Source organism: Rhinolophus hipposideros (genome assembly GCF_964194185.1).
Source record: "Rhinolophus hipposideros genome assembly, chromosome: 24".
NCBI classification, from domain to species: Eukaryota; Metazoa; Chordata; class Mammalia; order Chiroptera; family Rhinolophidae; genus Rhinolophus; species Rhinolophus hipposideros.
The window spans coordinates 24,357,668-24,376,839 of NC_138070.1; the positions used below are offsets into that span (position 1 = coordinate 24,357,668).

The 19,172-nt window shown below is 50.7% G+C and overlaps 1 protein-coding gene across 4 annotated transcripts; it reads right to left on the bottom strand.

Annotated features, from left to right (window-relative positions):
* Positions 1-113: 113 nt before the first annotated feature.
* On the bottom strand, positions 114-14,092 carry ROBO4 (roundabout guidance receptor 4). Of its 4 annotated transcripts, none has more exons than XM_081037201.1 (18): positions 13,851-14,092; positions 13,155-13,484; positions 12,705-12,862; positions 12,389-12,509; positions 11,973-12,100; positions 11,638-11,866; positions 11,281-11,393; positions 10,699-10,867; positions 10,355-10,540; positions 10,186-10,228; positions 7,911-8,047; positions 7,530-7,793; positions 4,054-4,161; positions 3,722-3,857; positions 3,329-3,574; positions 2,843-3,195; positions 1,656-1,862; positions 114-1,536 (listed from the first exon to the last, which is right to left on the bottom strand). In XM_081037201.1, exons 1-18 carry the CDS (start codon positions 13,918-13,920, stop codon positions 1,526-1,528), a joined length of 3,009 nt encoding a protein of 1,002 aa, XP_080893327.1. In that variant the 5' UTR covers positions 13,921-14,092; the 3' UTR covers positions 114-1,525. The 4 variants fall into 4 exon arrangements, with proteins under 4 accessions (XP_080893327.1, XP_080893329.1, XP_080893328.1 ...); XM_081037203.1 differs by having other exon boundaries at positions 2,843-3,024; positions 13,851-13,979; XM_081037202.1 differs by lacking the exon at positions 2,843-3,195 and having other exon boundaries at positions 13,851-13,979.
* Between the last annotated feature and the right edge of the window lie 5,080 nt (positions 14,093-19,172).

Consider the following 19,172-nt stretch of genomic DNA (forward strand, 5'->3'; position numbering starts at 1 on the left):
CTGCCTGCCAAGCCCTGGCTCTGACCATTCCTACCACTAAGTGTGTATTTTGATCTAAGTGTATACAAATCCTGTTTTCTCCTTCGGTTTAGCAAACAGAGTTGGAATGTTTTCAAAAGAAATTTTACCAGGAAGCTGAAAGAAAAACAAAATCCAGAAAAGGAAAAGCAGTTAGAGAGGAAGAAGGAAGTGTATCCACAGTGCTGGTTCCCTCTCCCGGGTCACGCCGCGCCAGCCCAGACTGGCCACGTTAGTCCAGGCAGTACAAGGCCCCGCCTGGCTTAGCCGCCCGAAGCAGGGTGGCTTTCAGTAAAGCTTCTAGCTTTGGGGGGATTATCAGTCACCCCTTTTCGGGGCCCTTTCCTCTTGGCCCTCCTGAAAGTAGCTTGCTGTGGTGCTGGCCATGTATTTAGTGCATCCCCTCAACTTGTGGATTCTGTCCCTGACCTTGCCCGCCAAGTGAGAAAGATGCCATCACTTACTGTCAGTAGCTTTCTGTGGCTTAGGCCCTGGATATCCAACTCCACCATTTGTTCCTCTGTTCTGCTGTTTTAGCTGAAGGGTGTTCATTAGCCAACGATGGCAGGTGGGTCTACCTTTTGTGGGATTAGTTACTTTGTCTATGTTAAGAAACCATTTGGGATTGGTCTTTGGGGAGGGGGCTGGGACCACTGAAAGCAGGAGTGGTCTTCTCAGGAAAAGTTGCTAAGACCAGGAGACCCCCCAAGGCCCCCAGCCCTCCCTTTCCTAGATTCTGCTTAAAATTTGATGGGGGCACATATTTACCCCCTCAGTTACAGAACAGAGATGGTGTCACTCCCGAGTGTCAATGAATACTTGCTCCCTTTCTAGCTCAGGTAATTCTTCCCACATCTCCAGGTGCTCTCCCCCAAACGGTGCTCTGGGGAAACATCGGACAACTCAACTCATTGCCATTTTATAGTATCAATTCCTTAAGCTCACAGTGACAGCAGTGTGAGGAGGGTGTTTTTGTCCCATGTTCCGTGCCTCCCTTCCTTCTGCTCCCTTCCTGGGTCCATCTGGAACCTTTGCCTTGGTGCTGGGGTGGGCTTTGTGTGCTCTGTATCTCCTTTACATGCTGTGGCGGGAGTTGAGTGGTCTCTTTGGAACAGTCCTGTGAGGCTGAGGGGAGGCTTGAGGAGCTCCTTCCTCCATGGCCCTCCCCCACAAGCTGCCGTTGTCTCCCATGAAAACCCCTGGCTCCCCCACTTCCCATGCTCTGCGTGGGTGGGAGATCAGGAGATGGGCTGCTCCTCAAGCCAAACAGTCTGGTTGTGGGATTGGGTGGAGCACAGGAAAAGCAAGGGTGTCCGGTGGAGATGCCTCTGCTCCTGAGGCTCCAGGTCTGCTTTGCTCTGATTTTGTATTTCATTTGTTTTCACAATCCCAGAGGGAGAATTCTGGCGGCCTGGCAAAGTGGAACCAACTGCCAGACTCACAGGCCAAGTCCAGGGCTGACAGGAGAAGGGGTTCTGAGTCTTTTCTTGGGGGTCAGGGACATGCCTCAGAAGGAGTCTGTAGGAAAATTGAGGGAGAGTGGAGTTATCCCCCTGCTCCTCATCTTTCCTGCCAGACCCCAGGCTCTCTCTTGGGTCCTCCCCAGAACCACACCAGCCAGGCAGATGGACACTTACTGCCAGCCTTGGATGCAGGACAGCTGAGCTGACTTCCCTGGGAAGAGATCTGAGAGTCGGGGGGCCAGGGAGGCAGCCCCCTTCCCAGCTGCTGCGTGCGGTTGTTCTCCATGTCCTCTAGCCAGTCTGACCTCCACTCCCACAGGGGCAGGGGGAGGGTGGGGGACAGGAAGAGGTCCTCCCGGGGTGAGGGAGGTGATGAGGCATCTGTGGGGAAGGGTAGAGATATCTGTGGAGGGTTGGCCTTCACCCCTGGTAATGAGTTTAGGGCAGAAAGGTTGGGGCCAACTTCAGGCATACACCCAACCCTAGCCCCAATTTGGCTCATCAATCTTGGTGACCCCAGCCCCAGAGATATGAAGACAGTCTGTTGGTTTCTTTAGCGAGAAGAGCTCAAACTGGGCTTCTGCCCATACTCTTCCTTCACTCTTTCACTCCCCGGCATCCTCTTTTCCCTCCATTATGGGCACTTCTGCCCTAGATATTCCTTGCTCTCCCATTCACCACAAGCCTGCTTGTTTTTCTTGGGGGCAAAGGGTAGAGTTAGGGTTCATAAAATGGGTTTAGGGGGTCTGATAGAGAGGATGAGGAAGGGAACACCCAAGGAGCCCAGGGAGCTAGACTGCCTCTGCTGACATGGAGCTAACTCTGCGAGACATGTGAAGGCTGAGCTCAGGTGCTCCTCTCTCAGCCAGGACAAGGCAAGCGGAAGGGCTTGGAAGCACAGCAGAGGTAAGAGAGAAAACAGAACTTGCCACAGTGAGGAGAAATCTAGGTTGGAGTAAATAGAAGAGGCTGGGGAGCTACCTTTCCTGGAGACTTGTGTGGGTGAGAGGGGCCCCCTGGAAGTAGGGGAATGGACCATGCAATTGCCTGTTTCCAGGTTTCAGACTTGAACAAGTTCTTGTTCTCAGAGGTGACCTTGGGCAAGTTAAGAAACCTGTTTGACTTATAGTTTCCCCATTTAAAAAGAAATATAGAGAATATTCCTCAGAGAGGCGCTGTTATTGAATGTACGTTAAAGTGCTTATTGTAGAGCCTGGGATGTAGTAATCATTTAATAAAAACTAGCTGTTTTAAGGACAATGACAACAAAGCCCACAATGAGGAATTTTGCCTCTTGGTTGGGGAGAAGGCGTCTTATAGAAGCTGTGTCCGTTCCAAGGGGTGGGGGTGACCTAACGTACCTGTAAAGACACCGTCTGCCTCCCTGGGCTCCAGACCAAGGCTGTCTACAGCCATTGCTAGGGCCCGTGCGAAGTGGGCATCTGCGAGGAAGGAGCCATCGGAGGAGCTGACGAGGCTGGCTCTGGCGCTGGGGGCATTGTCCTCAGAGGCTGAGCCCCAGCCGTTGGCTAAGGAGCCCTCGCTGGGGGTGGGAGTGAGGCAGGGCCGAGGTGGGCACAACAAGCCCCTCATCTCAGACCCCACCCCTCCTCCAGTCCTGCCCATGTCTGCTAGCTCTGAGGCTGTCGGGACGCTGATGTACCCATAGGTGATGGGGGGTGAAGGAGCCCTTGGCATAGGAGAAGCACTGTTCCTGGGAAGAGCGAGAGTGGGAGACAGTACGACAATTGAGGTGAGATAGGGCAGAAACATTCCAGTTGAGAAAGGGTGGAACGGGGTACTGATAGGCATACTCTAGTTCTTCCATTTTCCCTTGGGCTACTCACCTGGGTGTCTCCTCACCATCACTGAGCTCCAGGCACAGGGCCACCTCCTCAGGGGTCAGTACACTGTCCTGATCCTCTCCCAGAGATGACAGTGAAGAGCTGGACAGGCGACTGGAGGCTGGGCTGGGACCAGAGAGGGAGGAGGCCTGGGGGCTGAAGAGGCTGGGGGGACTGGAGGGGATGAGGATGGGGAGGGGGGCTGCTGGCAGTGGGAGGGAGGAGGGAGCTTGCAGCTCCCCTGAGTACCTGATTAGGGTAAGACAGAGATGGCAGGATGATTAGTTCAATTCTTTGAGTCGCTGTCCACTCCTCTCCAGCTCCATCCAGGCTCAACTAACACCCCTCCCCTCTGCACCCCTCCAACCCTGCTTCTTGAATCCCTTGCCCTCTTACTGGGTCTGTTGATTCTGACCAGGGGGTCCATGAGCAGAGAGGGGTGCTGGAGGTAGAGGGGGAGTCAGCTCATTGGAGGAGCTGAGCAGCTGCGGTCCCAGGGCCCGCCAGGCAACCAGAGCTCGGGGCACAGCTCCTGGGGAACAATAGCTTGAGTGTGAGAATGGCAGAGCCCCTATCAGCCCCAGACCCCCCATTGCATTCCAACCTACCGTACCCCTCAGTTTCCTGTCCCCATACCCCACCCACCCGGCCTCCTCAAGGACAGGAGAAGCCAGTTGTAGGTGCTGGCGGGCCCCTCTACCCTGCCTCACCACCTCACTTCTTCTCACCTGGGCTTTGGGAAAGGTTCTTGGAGCCTTTATTCCCCAACTCCCAGGCCCAGAGCTCCACAGGGTGGCTGGTCCGGAGCAGTGGGGAGCTATTGGCCTGGTGCAGCTCTGCAAAGAAAGAGTTAGTGGTTGGGGGACAAGCCAGCGTGGGCCTTTCAGGCTCCAATCACAGGCTCCATCTTCAGCCTTGTCATTCAGTTATGCTTTAGGGCCCCTGAACCCAGAGAAAAGAGAAAATAAGAAAAGAGAAAATAACCTCTCTTCATTTTCCCCTCCATCCAGGCAGCTTGGAGTCAAAAGACAGGCATTCATAGCCTGGCTCAGCCATGTAGTAACTATGTGACCTTTCTGAGCCTCCATTTCATTTGTAAACACCCACTTCAAATGATGGTTTTGCCAATCAGATCAAAACAGATTGGAAAGTTCCTGGCACCTAATAGCTTTCTTTTCTTTTCCTTTATATTCCAGTTTTCCTGATCGTTATACCCTCACATCGCTACTCTTCTCATGAATTTTGGCTCTGTGAAGACATATATTCCTTTTCTTGGAGAGAATCTATTAATTTTCCTTTCTCACATTGTAAATATCTCACACGGTTCTAGCTAGCCCTGTCCTGAGAAACCCGAGTGTCTCTCACCTTGGGAGATGGGTTGGGCCGCCAAATTGAGCTGAATAGGTAAGAGAAAAACAAGTAACCCAGACAAGGCCAGGTGTGATAGGAAGAGGAACTTTAGAGTAGGAAGTTGTGTTGGTCTCATCCAAGGAGACAATGCCCTGCCCGTAGATAGTCAACATTTGTTGGCTAAATGAGGGAATGATGGACGCTCTCAGAGATGTAGGTGCAAACACGGGGTGAAAAGAATCACATACACGATGGCAGCTATCACCTGGCCTACCGGGCCACTTAAGAGACAGTGCTGAATGACCTCTCACAATAAAGACGCTGAGGTAACAGACCCAGCTGTGTGCAATGACCCGTGAGCATGCCTCCTGGTCAGGCCAAAACCCAAATGGATCTAAGTTTAAACTAGAGAGGAACTGGGTAACAGAAATAGAAAATACTAGACTTTCCCAAGACCAGGAATCAGGAGAACATCAACAAAGGAGGAAAGAAACAGCCTTCAGATTAGTAGCACATGATCAGAAGCCCAGACCAAAGACCAGGCAGGACCCTCGAGGCAGAGCTTCAGACTGTCTGAAGAGCTGTCTAGTCAGTCTTATCTCAAAGATGTAGGGGCCACCATGGGCAGGTCAGAGCAGGGACAAGACCAAGACTGCATCTGGGCCCTGGGAATCCATGGACAGTGGCCAGAACATGAGTCATTGGGATGAAAACCCACACAGTGGCTACACTTCTTCCATCAAAGTTTGCTTTTGTACTTTGGCTGTTTGGTTTTTGTGTATTTCCTTTAGTTATTGGATTACCTAGGGAGTCCTAGAGGCCAACTTCAGGTGCTCCAACTGTGCTATCATCAGCTTTGTCTTGTTTAGTGCCTGGCTTCTTAACTAAGCTCAGAAATGGGGACAGATGTTGGTTGGTTGGTTTGTGTAGAAAAAGAAGGGAAAAGGCTATATCTTTCTCAACCCTTTTCATTTCCTCTAAAGGGTTCTGGTATCAAAAATCCTCTTCCCACCTTGCTTGGAATTACTTGGATTTTAGTTTCAACACTATCTGAATAAACTATACAATAAAAATGTTAGTAAGGTTAGGCCAAATCTCATTGGCCATACCTGAATCTCAATAAATATTTGTTTGAAAGAATGAATTAATGAGGATATTCAGTGTAAGTATCTGGCGAGGTAAGCAAAACTAAGAGCCTGATATAACAGGTGATACATGGGAGAATGCAGTTATGAGAATATTGGTCATGGAGAAAAACCCCAACTAAGGTCATATAAAAGAAAAAGGAAAAAGCTGGTCAAGGGGAATAGGGGCACTGAGAGAGCCTGCCAGTTTTAAAAGATGAAGAAACATCACGCTTGTGCTAGGTGACAGCAGTAGAGCCAATGCCATGGCTCTGGCAAGCTCAGAGCATGGTCTCGCTGTAGGTGCTAAGGTCCCTGGAGCCAGAGATGGGCCAAGTGTCCACCAGCCCACAGATGTCACTGTGGTTGACCCATCGGGAGGCAGTGGTAAGGTGAGACTGGGGTGAGGAGAAACACGGGGGAATGAGGACCTAACCCCCTCAGGGAGGTTAGGAAGCCTCATCTGAGGACTGGAACCTTTGTTAAGAATCGACGGCAGAAAACTACTCACCCTGTCCAGTAGTATTAATGGTCTAAGATGGGCCATACGTTATATTCAAGGCCAGGTAGTTCTCCATAGGAAATCTAGTTTTTAAATGAGACTTCTGCAACCTCTGTTTAGCTGGTATTTTATCACCACCGAGGATGTCTAATGCAATACCTCTGAGGCGAAGCTGGAAAGAATGCCGGCTTTGCTAATATTTAGAGGCATAAAATTCTGCATATTGGACAATCTTCGAATTAACCCGAATCCATCTTTGTCGTAATAAAAGTTAGATTATCAACTTTTAAAAACTCGGCTATAGAACATTTGTAAATCTTGCTCATCAGTAGAGAAGGCTCATGAAGTCAGCACAGAGTGCAGACCAGTATTCAGAGATGGGAGAAAAGAATCAGTGGGAGGATGGGCTTTCCCAAGGGCGTTTCCAGAGTCAGAGCAGCCTTTGGGAGCACACAGACCACTCTGGCTTCAGATTTGAGTTCTGCAGCTTACTGATGAGGGGTGTGGAACAAGTTACCAATTCTGATCCTCTTTCCCTGTCTGTAAAATTAGAGAACTAATAACTCATTAACACGTTGTCAGGACTAAATCAAATAATAAATATAAGTAAAGCACCTAACCTATAGTGGTTGCTGAAGAAACAGAGAGCGGAATTATTTCTCTCTGAAAAGTCAAAGCAGGTTGCTAGAAGTCAGGAGAGAAATCTGGACAGAAGGTACATACTCCTTCTCTGGGAAGGGAGTTGGGAGTCATGTCTGGGAAGACCCGTATGTAGAGCACAAAACCCAGAATTCATGGGAGCTGGAGGCTTCACACCAGCACTGGTCACATTCTGTTAGGTTCTAGAATGACTTGGGAGCCAGTCAGTCACTTTCATGAGACTTTGAGCTCTTAGAGGGCAAGGACTGTATATGGTATCTCTTGAATCACCATGTCTGGCATACAGTGGTGCTTATTAAATGTTTGTAGAGTTGAGCTGACTGCAGAAACAGAGCTCACTATCGGTGTGGCCAAACCGGGACAAGAGCACAATGTAAAGGACAGCTGAGGCCAGCATACTCCTAGCTGAGTGCTTTGGTGATGGGTGTCCACAAGGACAGGAGAATCGACGCTGTGGGTGGGGTGTCACCTATGCCTGGCTTCACGGCTCCAGACCATGTTCCCATCACATTCCCACTCCTGGCCTCTCCTACCTGCTCCAGGCTGGGTCTGCCCTTCTTGTCCTTACCCTGCTTCTTCTTGGCCTTCCAAGCCTCTGCGGGGGCCACAGACACGCGCGGGGAAGAGAGACCCCTGCGGCTGCAGAGGCTGTCTGCACTGGGCCAGGGGCTGGAGAGCCGGGCCAGCTGGGCTGGGAGACGCCTGACACCTGCGGCTTGCGGGCTTGGCCGGGCTGGAGGGCTGGAAGGCAGCTCAGCAATCAGGGAGCCATAGAAAGTGCTGGTGTCAGGAAGCAGGGGCACACCGGGGCTGCGGGGATCCCAGGAGATTACTGCAACAAAAATGACAGGAGGAATTATGGTGACCACATCCTGCTCTACGCCCCCCTCCTCCAGTCCTGGGATCCCTGATCCACTGCTAGGCCCTGGCCCCCACTGAGCATGCTCACAGGAGCGACGACAGTCTAGTGGGTCCCGGGGGTCCATTCCCAGCCGGCTGCTAAGGCTGCTGCTGCTGCTCAGGTCCCGAGAGCCAGAGGTGGACCGCCAAGTGTCTGCCAGCCAGGGGGAGTCACTGTGATCCATCCTGGGGCAATGGGACATGGTGAAGTGAGACGTGGTGAAGCGAGAACTTAATTGGCCAAGACCTCCAGCTCAGACGGTAGCTGAAGGGGGTGAGAAGACAGTGGTACCAGTTTTATTCTGCCTACTTTTCAGCCCTTCAGACTCCTTAAAATCTCTGACCTGGTGCCTCAAACTCAGTGCCCTTTCTTATCCTGGGATCAGGGGAAGTCCAAGTTGCCCAGAGCTAGGAGGTATTAAAGAGAAATAGCTGTGTGCTAAGATGAAAAGAACACAGATCTGGAGTCAGATAAACCCAGTTTGAAAATCTCCATCTGCTACAGCTCAGCTGTGCAACCCTGGGAGTAAGTCTGTCAGCCTCTCTAAGCCCCGGCATCTTCGTCTGTAAAGTGGCAACAACAGGCCGTCCGTATAAGGGCGATGCTGTGAGCTGAAACAAGGAACCGTGAGATCAGGCAATTGGCAGAGCAGGAGCTTGCTGCATCGGGCTTGCCTCTCTACCTCTAGTCTGGTTCCCTTTGAACTGGGGGCCCTGCCGGCTGCCTGAGTGATAGTCTGATAATACCGATCAGACCAAAGCACTTCTCTGCTTAAAACCTTCAATGGCTCCCCATTTACCACGAGAGAGCCCAGCTGCCTAGCATGGCGCACAGGGTCCTGGTAGGTCTGGCTTCCAGCCCCCTAGCCTTATCCTTTGCTCTGACCCATCTCACACCCTATGCCCTGGCCAGACCAAACGGCTTGTCTTGCCCTGTGAACATAGCAGGCTATTTCTTGCTGCTCCCTTTGCCCTTCTCCTTCTTAATGTCAAGGTAAATGTGAAATCTTCCTCTCGTATTTCCCCACCCTAATCCCGTCCATGTTCTCTGGTACATGTTTCTACACTTCTAACGCAGGATTGCATTCATAAGCCGGCATGGCTGCCTCCATCTAGACTGACCTCCTGGCAAACGGAGACTGTTCTAAAGGAATGAATGGCTCTCCCTCAAGGACAGGGATAAAGTTCCCGCGGGGCAGAGAAAATTCAGGGCAGAGAAGACAAAGCCTGGGAGATAACTCAAGGGAAAGTCCCGTGAGCACAGCGTGACTCAGGAACATGGCACCAGCTGGGAACCTGGCTTTGGGCTGAGAAGCTGACAGCAAAGTGGTCTAGCTGGATGTGTCTGGCACATAGCAAGTACTCAAAACACTTCTGTTGAAAGATGCACACCTGGGATGTGAAGCCTCCCAGAGAACATCTAATAAAATACAGAGCAGGGAAAAGTGGGCAGAGATGAAATGGTTATTTAGTGTAACGCTTAGCCAGTAGGATAAAAAAGGATGTTTTTTTGCTTAGTATCTTGTCTCAAACTGCAGACTTGCTGTGGCAGCCAAACACTTGGAGCAGAGGTACCTGCCACCAACCGCCCTGTCACGGTACTAAGGAGTACAAATCTATGGTGTGGGGGCAGAGTGCCCTCTGCTGGAACTGTAGGTGGATTCTTGTGAAGGAAAGATGGCGCAATAGGTGAGCGATTTACTGAATGCAAGGGCACTGCTAGGTGAACACTGAGTGTACAGAGAAAATTAGAAATCAGGCTGGTCTTCCCATGCTAGTTATTCCCCACCAATGCAGGATGAGTCAGCAGGAAAATGTAGTCAGTATTAGTGAGAGGTCGGCGACAAGAGCACTGGATTAGGAGTTCAGAAGGCCAGCTGTGTTGCCTTGGGCAAAGTCACCTGTTTATGATTCTTGCTTTACTCACCTGTCAAGTGGTGTGATAGTAACATTATTGAAAGAGAAATTAATTCTCACTTGGAGTTGAGGAGAAATTCAGGTACTAGGATCCCAAACTGCCTGGAGTAGGGGTAACTCCATCTAATTCTGTCCCAGCTCCACGGTCCCTTGGCCCTGCTGCTCCCTTTGCCCTTCCCCTTCTTACTGTCAAGGTAAATGTGAAATCTGCCTTGCACATTTCCCCACCTTAATGCCCTCCATGTGACCTGGTACATGTTTCTGCACTTCTAACTCAGGATTGCTTTCATATGCCTCCATCTAGACTGACTTCCTGGCAGATGGGGACTGTTCTAAAGAAATGAATGGATCTCCCTCAAGGACCCTTCCGGTCCCTCACCTGAGGCCCCTCCCCTCCCCTCTCTCACCTGTGTTTTAGGATGGCGTCCTCACTGGTATATCTGTATAGACCTGAGAGAGGGCAGGAAAAAGGCTAAATCTAGAGTGACCAGCACCGGATTAGAGATCTAACCTCCCTGCAGCATTCTGACTGGACCAGGGAGGCTTGACCACCTGGAGTCCACCTCATTCTCTCACCTGGGCCCAGGTGCATTCCAGTTCGGCGCCGGCGGTGGACACACACGGCTGTGCCCAGCAGCAGTAGCCAGAGCAAAATACCCCCGCTGGCAATGACCTCTGGACGCCTCAAGGTGGATCTTAGCTGCTCCAGGGTCCATGGACCCTGGTCATTGGGTTCTCGGGCGGCTCGCTCCATGGCCTGCTCTGTATGGGATTTGAAGCTCAGGGGTTGGAAGCAGTGAGGCAATGAGGGTTGGACAGAGAAGGGGGGGAAGCTGAATGTGTGAGGTGGGAGGAGGGAGAGATGAAGGTGGGAATTGGGGCTGAAGGTTATGCGTGGGACCCGTGGGGACTGCCCTCACCTAAAATGAGGCAGACAGGGCTACTGGGCTCTCCAGTCCCAGCACCAGTGACTGCAGCCACTTGTACACAGTAGGAACCTGGCGTTTGGGTGGCAATCTCCAGTTGTGTCTGCTCCCCCAGCACAGTCCAGTTGGTTAGTGGCAATGAGGTGTTTCCCAGGCTCCACACCTGAGGACAAGCAAGGGTGAGCAGTGCCCCCAGGCATCATCCCAGCAGCTAAGCCCTTCATTTGCAGATTAGACTCTGGGCCTGTGATCATCTTGCCCTGACATTTTCCTGGGCACACTCCCTCCGCACCTGCACCCACACTTCTTATTTCTGTCTTGTGTCCCACATCTGTGACCTTAGCCTCACTGTCCATGTCTGTAAATTGGAGATAAGAACCCAGGGTGGGTGGTGAGACGAAATGACATCGTGTAGGTAAGTGCTCGCCAGGGTCTGGCAGACCCTCACTCAACAACAGTAAGTGTCCCTTGCTTCTCTGCACAGGTACATTTCAGGACGCTGGGACATGCAGGATGCCGTGGAAGAGGGAGGTCCTGGTTCCACTAGGAAGGGGTACGTCAGCTTTTGGGGGGTACCTGGTAGCCACGGATGATGCCATTCTGGTTTTCAGCAGGTGGTGGGACCCAGTTCACAAGGACACTGCCATTGCCAGGTTTTAGGGTCACCTCCTGGGGAGGGGCACTGGGCACTGGGGGGAGGGAGAGAGGCTGTAAGGAATGCTGAGGGAAAGGACTTTAGGGAAAGAACTAGGATCAGGACACAGGGTCGGAGGCCACATTGATGAGAATAGGAGCTCTGCTTGCCTGAGCAGGGCAGGAGTCCAGGAGTAGGATCCACGATCCCCCCAGAATAGAGTGGGACAGTCCAGAGACCCCCAGACAAGAAGGGTCCAGAGGGTCTGTGGTTGGGTTTTGGGGATATCTGTCCCTGACCTTGTTCAGGCAACCTCAGGAGCAGCACGTTGCTGTCAGGACCTCGAGCCCGTCCAGTGGATGGTCTCACTTTGAACTCGTAGTCTTGTCCCCATTGGAGGCCCCCAAGCTCTGCACTCTGCCTGCCAGCCAGCAGGGCCTCTGCCCATGGAGCTCCCCGGCCTCCTGGGGCTGTCTGGGCCCTGAACAGCACTGTATAGGACTGGGCAGGTGCAGCAGGGCCACTCACCTGGGAAAGAGACAAGAGAAAGGCCGAAGGGTCAGGAAGCTCATGACCAGCCCTTTCGTGAGCAGTGCCCCTGGGCTGGCTCCCACCCCTGGGTACTGGGCTTCACCTTCCAGCTGAGCCACACAGCAGGCCCAAGCTTGGTGCCCTTTGCCGGGTCTGGGTTCAGCAGGGTCACGTTTTCCAGCTGAATACGCACAGCCAGCAGCTCCAGAGGCTCCTTGTAGTCCTGGGGTTCTGTGGGAGCATAGGTCTGGGATGGGGCCTACAGGCCAGAGTGAAGGAATTGAGGAGCAGAACATCCCTTAGCTGCTGAGAAACTGAAACTCCCAGATTTCCCAGGTCTAGAGCACTTCTATTTTCACTCTAGGATGGGGAACTGCGTCTTAAATGGGGTCCCCATCACTCTGACCCTGATCCCAGGTTGAGCCCCACATACCCTAACTCCAGCCAAAACCAGACCATGCCACCCTAATGGGAGGCCCCCACAGTGGCCCTGACCTTAGCTGACTATCCTCTCCTTACCCTGGACAGACACCCTGGCTGCCCGGCTCTCCCGTTGCCCTGCGCTGTTGGTGGCCACACACATATAGGTCCCTGCGTCGCTCTTCTCCACTCTTACCATCAGCAAGGAGCCCCTGGATACCTGTCAAGGCCAGGTGCATTGTGAAGTCTCCCATGTGGGGAGAAGCTCTAAGTGGGGAGGGAAGCTTAAGGCCTTATTGCTTTCCCTTCTTTAAATTCTGCAGGGGACATGGGGCTGTAGGGCGGGTTAGTCTCTCAGGGTGTGCCCAGTCATGCCCAGGACAGGATGGAGTATGGGGAAGAGAGCTACACTCACCATGTGCCGCCCGGGCTGGAAGGCCAGGGATTTCCCATCCTTCCACCATGAGACTGTGGGCTCTGGGTGGCCCCAGGGCGGCGCACACTCCAGGGTCACCTGCTCACCCACCGTGGCCACTGTGTCCTGAGGCTGGATCTGAAAATCCTCCTGAAGAACTGTGGGGAGCAGGCACGGTGTGCAGCAAGCAGCGTCTAGTCCTCCCCGCCCCAGATGTGCCCCTTTGGTGTCTCCTGCCACACCTGCCCCATTCTTCTCTACCTGCTTTGTGCTCACTGACTGGCGTCAATGAACTCTTCAGGGCCCCACCTCCTAGGTCTCCCATCTAGGTTCACTCCTAACCCTATTTTCCCATTCTATCTCCCCACCCAAGCGTCCCCTCAAACCTCCCTCACCTCAGGCATCTCACCCAACGTGTACCCCCACCAGACCTCCCCTCCCAGGCCTCACCAGCCACAGACAGGCGAGCCCCTCGGCTGACGGCTGTGCCCAGCTGGTTGCTGGCCTCACATGTATAGACACCCAGGTCTGTGGACGGGGCCTGGTCATTGTGGGCATGTCCTTGGGCTGGGGGCCGCAGCAGCAGCAGGGTTCCATCAGGTAGGAGGTGGTGTACATCTGGGGGCACCATGCTCAGGGGCTGTCCATTTAGAAGCCAGCGGATGGTGGGAGGCGGCTGGCCTGAGGCTCGGCAGCTCATCTTGGCGGGGCCAGGGCCCTGGAGCAGCTGGTCCTGGGGGTGGACTAGGATCTGGGGTGGGGAGTCCTGAGCCATGCCTCCTGGGAGGGAAAGGGAGGCGGAGCCTGGTCTGACTACCAATATCCCCCCCCAAAACCCTGCACACCTTGTCTGCCTTCTCTCATCTAAAGATCAACTGCTGAATAACAAACTAGCTGAAAAGGGAGAAGAGAGCCTGCAGAGCTCTCAATCTGTCTGTCTTACACACACATAATCATTATCACCATCACCTTCACCATCACCATCACCATCACCATCACCATCACCATCACCATCACCATCACCATCACCATCACCATTTCTGGTGCTCCTACTGCAAAAGGAAAGGAGCAGGAGGGCCTCTTTTCCCCTGGCCAGGCTTTGGATCAAGGGAACATACACTAGGAGAGGGGGGTGGCCACACTCACCTGTGCCAAGAAGAAATAGGAGAGGCAGGGGCCATCGGGCCCCCAGGAGGCAGGCTCCTCCAGAACCCATGGCTGCTCTCAGGCCTCTGTCCTGGTCCCTAGCACTTTGTCCTGCAGCTCTGAGCTCATAGCGAGGGAAGGAGGGGTGGGGCTGGCTGGTGGTGGTTGTTTGTGGCTGAGACTGCCCCAGAGGGAAGCAGCTTTGAGGAAACCGATGCTTCCTGCCTGGCCCTCAGTGCCTTGAAGAACTGGGAGGAGCCCAGAGGAGTGAAATTCTCTGACCTTGACCCTCTAGCCACAACCCCTGACTCCAGCCCCAGCCCTAGGGTTTACCTTGTGTTTTTTCAAGGTTTACCTGGAACTCCTAGCCTGGGGTTTCTTAAAGGTAATCCTTACACTAACCAGAACTCCAACCACAACCTCGATATTTTAACCCTAAGCCTCTATTTAAACCTTGAACCCTCATCCTTATCCTTTTGCTTCCAAGTAACCCTCTGCTAGAGGGGAATAGAAACCCAGACGTGGGGTCTCAGGGCACAGCACGAAGGAGTTGAGGACAGAGGAAAGTGGGCTAAGGAAGCTAAGTGGAGGGGAGCGGGAGTGTATCGTCATTCCTCATTCCATACCCCAAGGATAGATGGGGCTGAGGGGTGTAGGACAGAAGATAGGAAGGATTCAGGAGCTCTGGGACAAGCTGGAGATGCCCACCGTGTATTCCTGTTCAGCTCAGAAACAGGTGAAATAAGCTGGGAGGCCTTGGACAGCAAGTTCCTTCACCCCTACAAGTCACTCTTCTTATCTGTAATGGAATAATAATAATTGTACCTATCCTGAGGGCTGGAGTACGAAGGAGATGAGATAAAGCATGAAATCACTTAGTACAGTAACCTAATGCATTATAAAATTGATCAGTAAGTTTAGCCAATATTGTTATTTTTATGCACCTCCCATCACTGAACCTACTCAAACATCCTTGGCAGATATACTTTGCAGGTCCTGGAAAGATGGTTCGCGTCAATGATCTCTAAGAGTCTTGCCAGCCCTGAAAACCTATGTCTGCAGCAGACAGACCTGTAGCTCCTGAGCCTTCACTGTGCTGTTCCCCACCCCCTCCCTAAAGAGAGACTGCTCTTCCCTCTCAGAGCTCAGCTCCTGTTTACAGGTCTCTTCCTTCCAAATTTGGAATCTCAGCCATTTCCTGGAGCTGTTCCCGGAAGGCAGAGGCCTGGCTCTGAGGGCTCAGCGGAAGAGTGTCCAGCCTTTGTTCCCAATTGTTCCTGGCCAGCTTCTCTGTGGGGCCCCCAACCCAGCTGACTCCCCCTCCCTTCCTCCCCTGTCCCAGCCTAGCCTCAGTGCCAGCCACAGCCACAGCTCTAGCAGCCTGCCAAGCGAAGGGAAGACCTGCTTCACAGCTCCTTCTCTTTCCTCTCAAACGCAGACCAAGGCTGATGAAGAAAACCAGTGCAGGAGAACACATGGTCTCTACAACGCTGGGCACTTCGAAAGAATGGAGGCTAGACAGTGAACGTAACAGAGTGACCGAGCTGGAAGGATAGGAATTGGGTCAGAGAACAGCTTTGTATTTCAGAAGTGGAGGAGCTAAGGGCAGTGACAAAGCCCACGGCATGTGTGCCAGGCAGAGTGCAGTTTATGGGGTCAGGGGTCTGTGGGACCAAAGGGATGAAGGCGGTATTCTTATGGACACTGAAGTCAGCCAAGGATGAGACAAGAAAGGATGTGGTGAGACAAATGGATTTACTGCACACATAGCCAACCAGAGATATGCCAGGTAGAGAGCCCTGAAGCCTGTCTGGCCTCCTGATGCCTGCTCCCCAAGAACGTTGTTGTCAGCACTTCTTCGTTAGTCTCTTCTGCTTATAAGTTGGACTTAGGGAGATGAACCAAGTTCTCTGCTAATAATTTAATGCCAACTTGATTTTACTCAAAGCTGCATAATCCAGAGAAAAGGTGTACATTTCCCTCAGGGCAAAGATGGCAAGTCCCAAAGGAATTCATATTCATGACTAGCCCTGTCCTCAGCTGAGTGAGAATGGACAGGTGACACAGTGAGGAGAGGTGCCACTGGTGTACTGCAGAAACAGAACTCCAGAGGCTATGGTAGCCCAAAGAATGGCACCTGACCCACAATCATGCGCCTCATCCTTGGAGATCGCCATCATTCCATTCCATTCCATTCCATTCCATTCCATTCCATTCCATTCCATTCCATTCCATTCCATTCCATTCCATTCCATCCTCTCTCCATTCCCAGACTCTGGAGAGCCAAGTGCTAACTAAGAACTGGTGGGGATAGGCAGGGCCAATTACTCTGAGCTATTCCTGTAGGACAATAGATCTCCTTCCCCTTACTTGGTTCAAGCATCCAAGGCACTCAGGGATTCACAGAGTGATGGCCAAGGGGACTTCCCCCCAGTGAGGTGAGTCTGGATGGCTCCCAGAGACCAAAGTGCTCATTTCCAGCAATCTGACCCATCAGCATCCTGATTGTCTCATTTCCACACACACTAAGGAAGAGCTGAGGGCATGAGTCACAGGGATGATGTTAGGCTATGGGACCCACCTTCAATTTTAAGGAAGCTTTGCTCTGGGCCCTGGTGATATGCAGACCCAGTGACCAGTTTAGAAATATCTTACTTCACCCCTGGTTGTAGAATTTTGTGTTTTGTGATTAATCATAGTTGCTTGTAGGAGGGAAGAGAGAGGGCAGGGACTGAGTGCCCTTCTAAAAGACCTTCCAGAGGAAATTTTTTCACTTCCGGCTTCTGGCTTCTTTGGCTTCTTATTCCATGTTCTCTGAAGATGCAGTCAGGGACTCCTGCTGGTCAACCTGGTGGGATAAAAGGTAGGAATTCAGGTGGGATTGAAGTCAGTTACACTAGGTTGAGATCCTGGTTCCACCTCTTACTGGCAGAGAGCTCTCGAATAAGTCACATAACCTCTCTGAACCCCACTTTCCTTGTCTGTGAAATGTCTGTATGAGGTTTATGGGTAGTGGATATGGAAGTGGATATGGAATATGTATCAATTATCCCTTGAGTGTTCTGGGAATGGCACACCTCCTCCCTTACCAGCACAGCCACTGCCAGCTCCAACCACTTCTAGGTACTCTTTTTGGCTTTGAGACTCTGTCCTTTTTGCTTACGTTTTTCTTTTTTGCTTGTTTGCTCGGTCCCCATCTCCAAATTCTCATCTTTGTTCTAAGATGCCAGTAGCTGGAAGGAAATTGAGTCAAGAGAGGAGACAGTGATGACCTCCTCTCTGGAGACAGTGATGACCTCCTCTCTGCTGAAAGGAGAAATTTCCCTGATTCCACTTCCTGGGCACTCCTCCCGGTTCCATCAGCATTGTGGGCCACTCCAAGGTCCATGGGGAAATCACGTCTAACACTCTCAACTCCAGTTTCTTGACTTAACACCAATGACTATGGTTCACACCTACAGCAAATGTTGCCCAACTGGAGATTTCAAAGCCGGTTAACATCAATAGTTAACCATCTGCTCACATGGCCAAGGGGAAAGGGAGATCTGTTACCGTAGTTTGCGTTCAGCCTCTCAATGCCCTCCAGCCAAAGATCGCCAGGACTGCACCTGTTGTTGAAAACGTTGGGTTTATTACTTCTCACAGCTGGGGAGAGTGCACACCACAAGGAACTGTGGGGTGTCTCAGTAAGAGGGTGTTAGAAAGAACCTATTTCAGGATTTGGGCTTTGGCTAGGTAACATTGAGGAAGGTCCCAGGAAGTAAGCCTTTGCTTTGAACTGGATGGTGTCAGGAATCATGGAAAATTCCATGATTCTTTGCAGAAGAGTTCTTTGATAATTTCCCTGCTGTGTAGTATATCAAATGACTATTATTGTTCTTCTCCTTCTCCTTATTCTTATTCTATTATGAACAGTGTTGCCCTGAACCTTCATTTTATATGTGTCCTAGTATAACAATACGTGTTTAAGAGTTTCTCTAGAGAAAAACCTAGAAGTAGAATGTCTCGGGGGCATAAACATATCCAGATTTGGATGATAATGATAAATCATTTTCTAAATCAATTGGTTGTACCAATGTCTTTGAGCCACATCCTCACAATGGTTGGTGGACGTCTTCACGTTTGCCAACCTAGTATGTCCAATTGTATTTTGCTGTTGTCTTTATTTGAATCAGCCTGGTTAAATAATGAAGCTGAGATATTTTCAAGTGTTTATCATTATTCGAGTTTCCTTTTCTGCAAAATATCTATCAATATCTTTTGCTCACTTTTCTATCTCTTCTTGTCTTTTTCTCAATAACTTTCAGGAGTTTTAACATATCCTGGATAATAATTCTCTGTGGATGAGAGATGTTAAAAAAACAAGTTGGACCTTGTATTTTCTCTTTGTTAATGATGTAACAAAAGTTCTTAATTTTGCTCTAGGTAAATTTATTGACACTTATTTTTATGGTCAGTGCCTTATTTGTATTTTTGAAGAAAATCTCTACACTGAGTCAAAAATGATTTTTCCATATTTTCTTGTAAAAGCTTAAATAAAATGTTTACATTTAAATCTTTGATCTATCACTAATTATTTTATATAGCTCGATGTAGGGATACAATTTTTTTTCAGATAGTAACCCATTATCCCAGCACTACTTATTACTTAGTACCAGTGGTATAGCAAATGTTCATATATATGTAGCTCGTTTCAGTGTCTTATTTGTCTATTCCTGCATAAACAATCTCAATGACTAGAGTTGTAGAATAAGTTTTGATAGCATAGTATCCGCCCTAGCAGCTTTTCTCTCTTTTTTTGAAAAGCAAATACATGATGTAAGCTTTGATTTTGGGAGACATCCATTTCAAAGAGGCATTCGCTTCAATGAAGGCTACCTTGAATAAACAAACTCATTGCCAGCCACACAACTAGGTAAAGAAACAGGCTGGCTCTCCCTACTGAGTTTCCTTTGTTTTAGAGATCTTGATTGGTTTTAATTAACTGACCGTTTAGGCCACTTATTGTTTTTCTCTTTCTTGCTTTAAATTTCCGCTCTTGTATTTTAAACACTCCAATAAAGAGTAAGCCTGGGAAACCCTAGACCTATGACATCGCTGTGTGGCCCCACGTGTGCTGTGTAATTTCCAGGTCCTGTGAGTAATAAACCTTTATTTTTTCAAAACTTCCTGATGTGTTTTGCTGAAGGGTGTCTTGCAATCATAATAAGAACCACAGGGTTGGTCCAGTCTCAACATTGGTTATTGATAGGCTGAGGGCAGCACAAAAGAGGTATCTGCTAGGATGATCCCTGCCCTTTTCTTTTTCAGAAATGTCTTGGC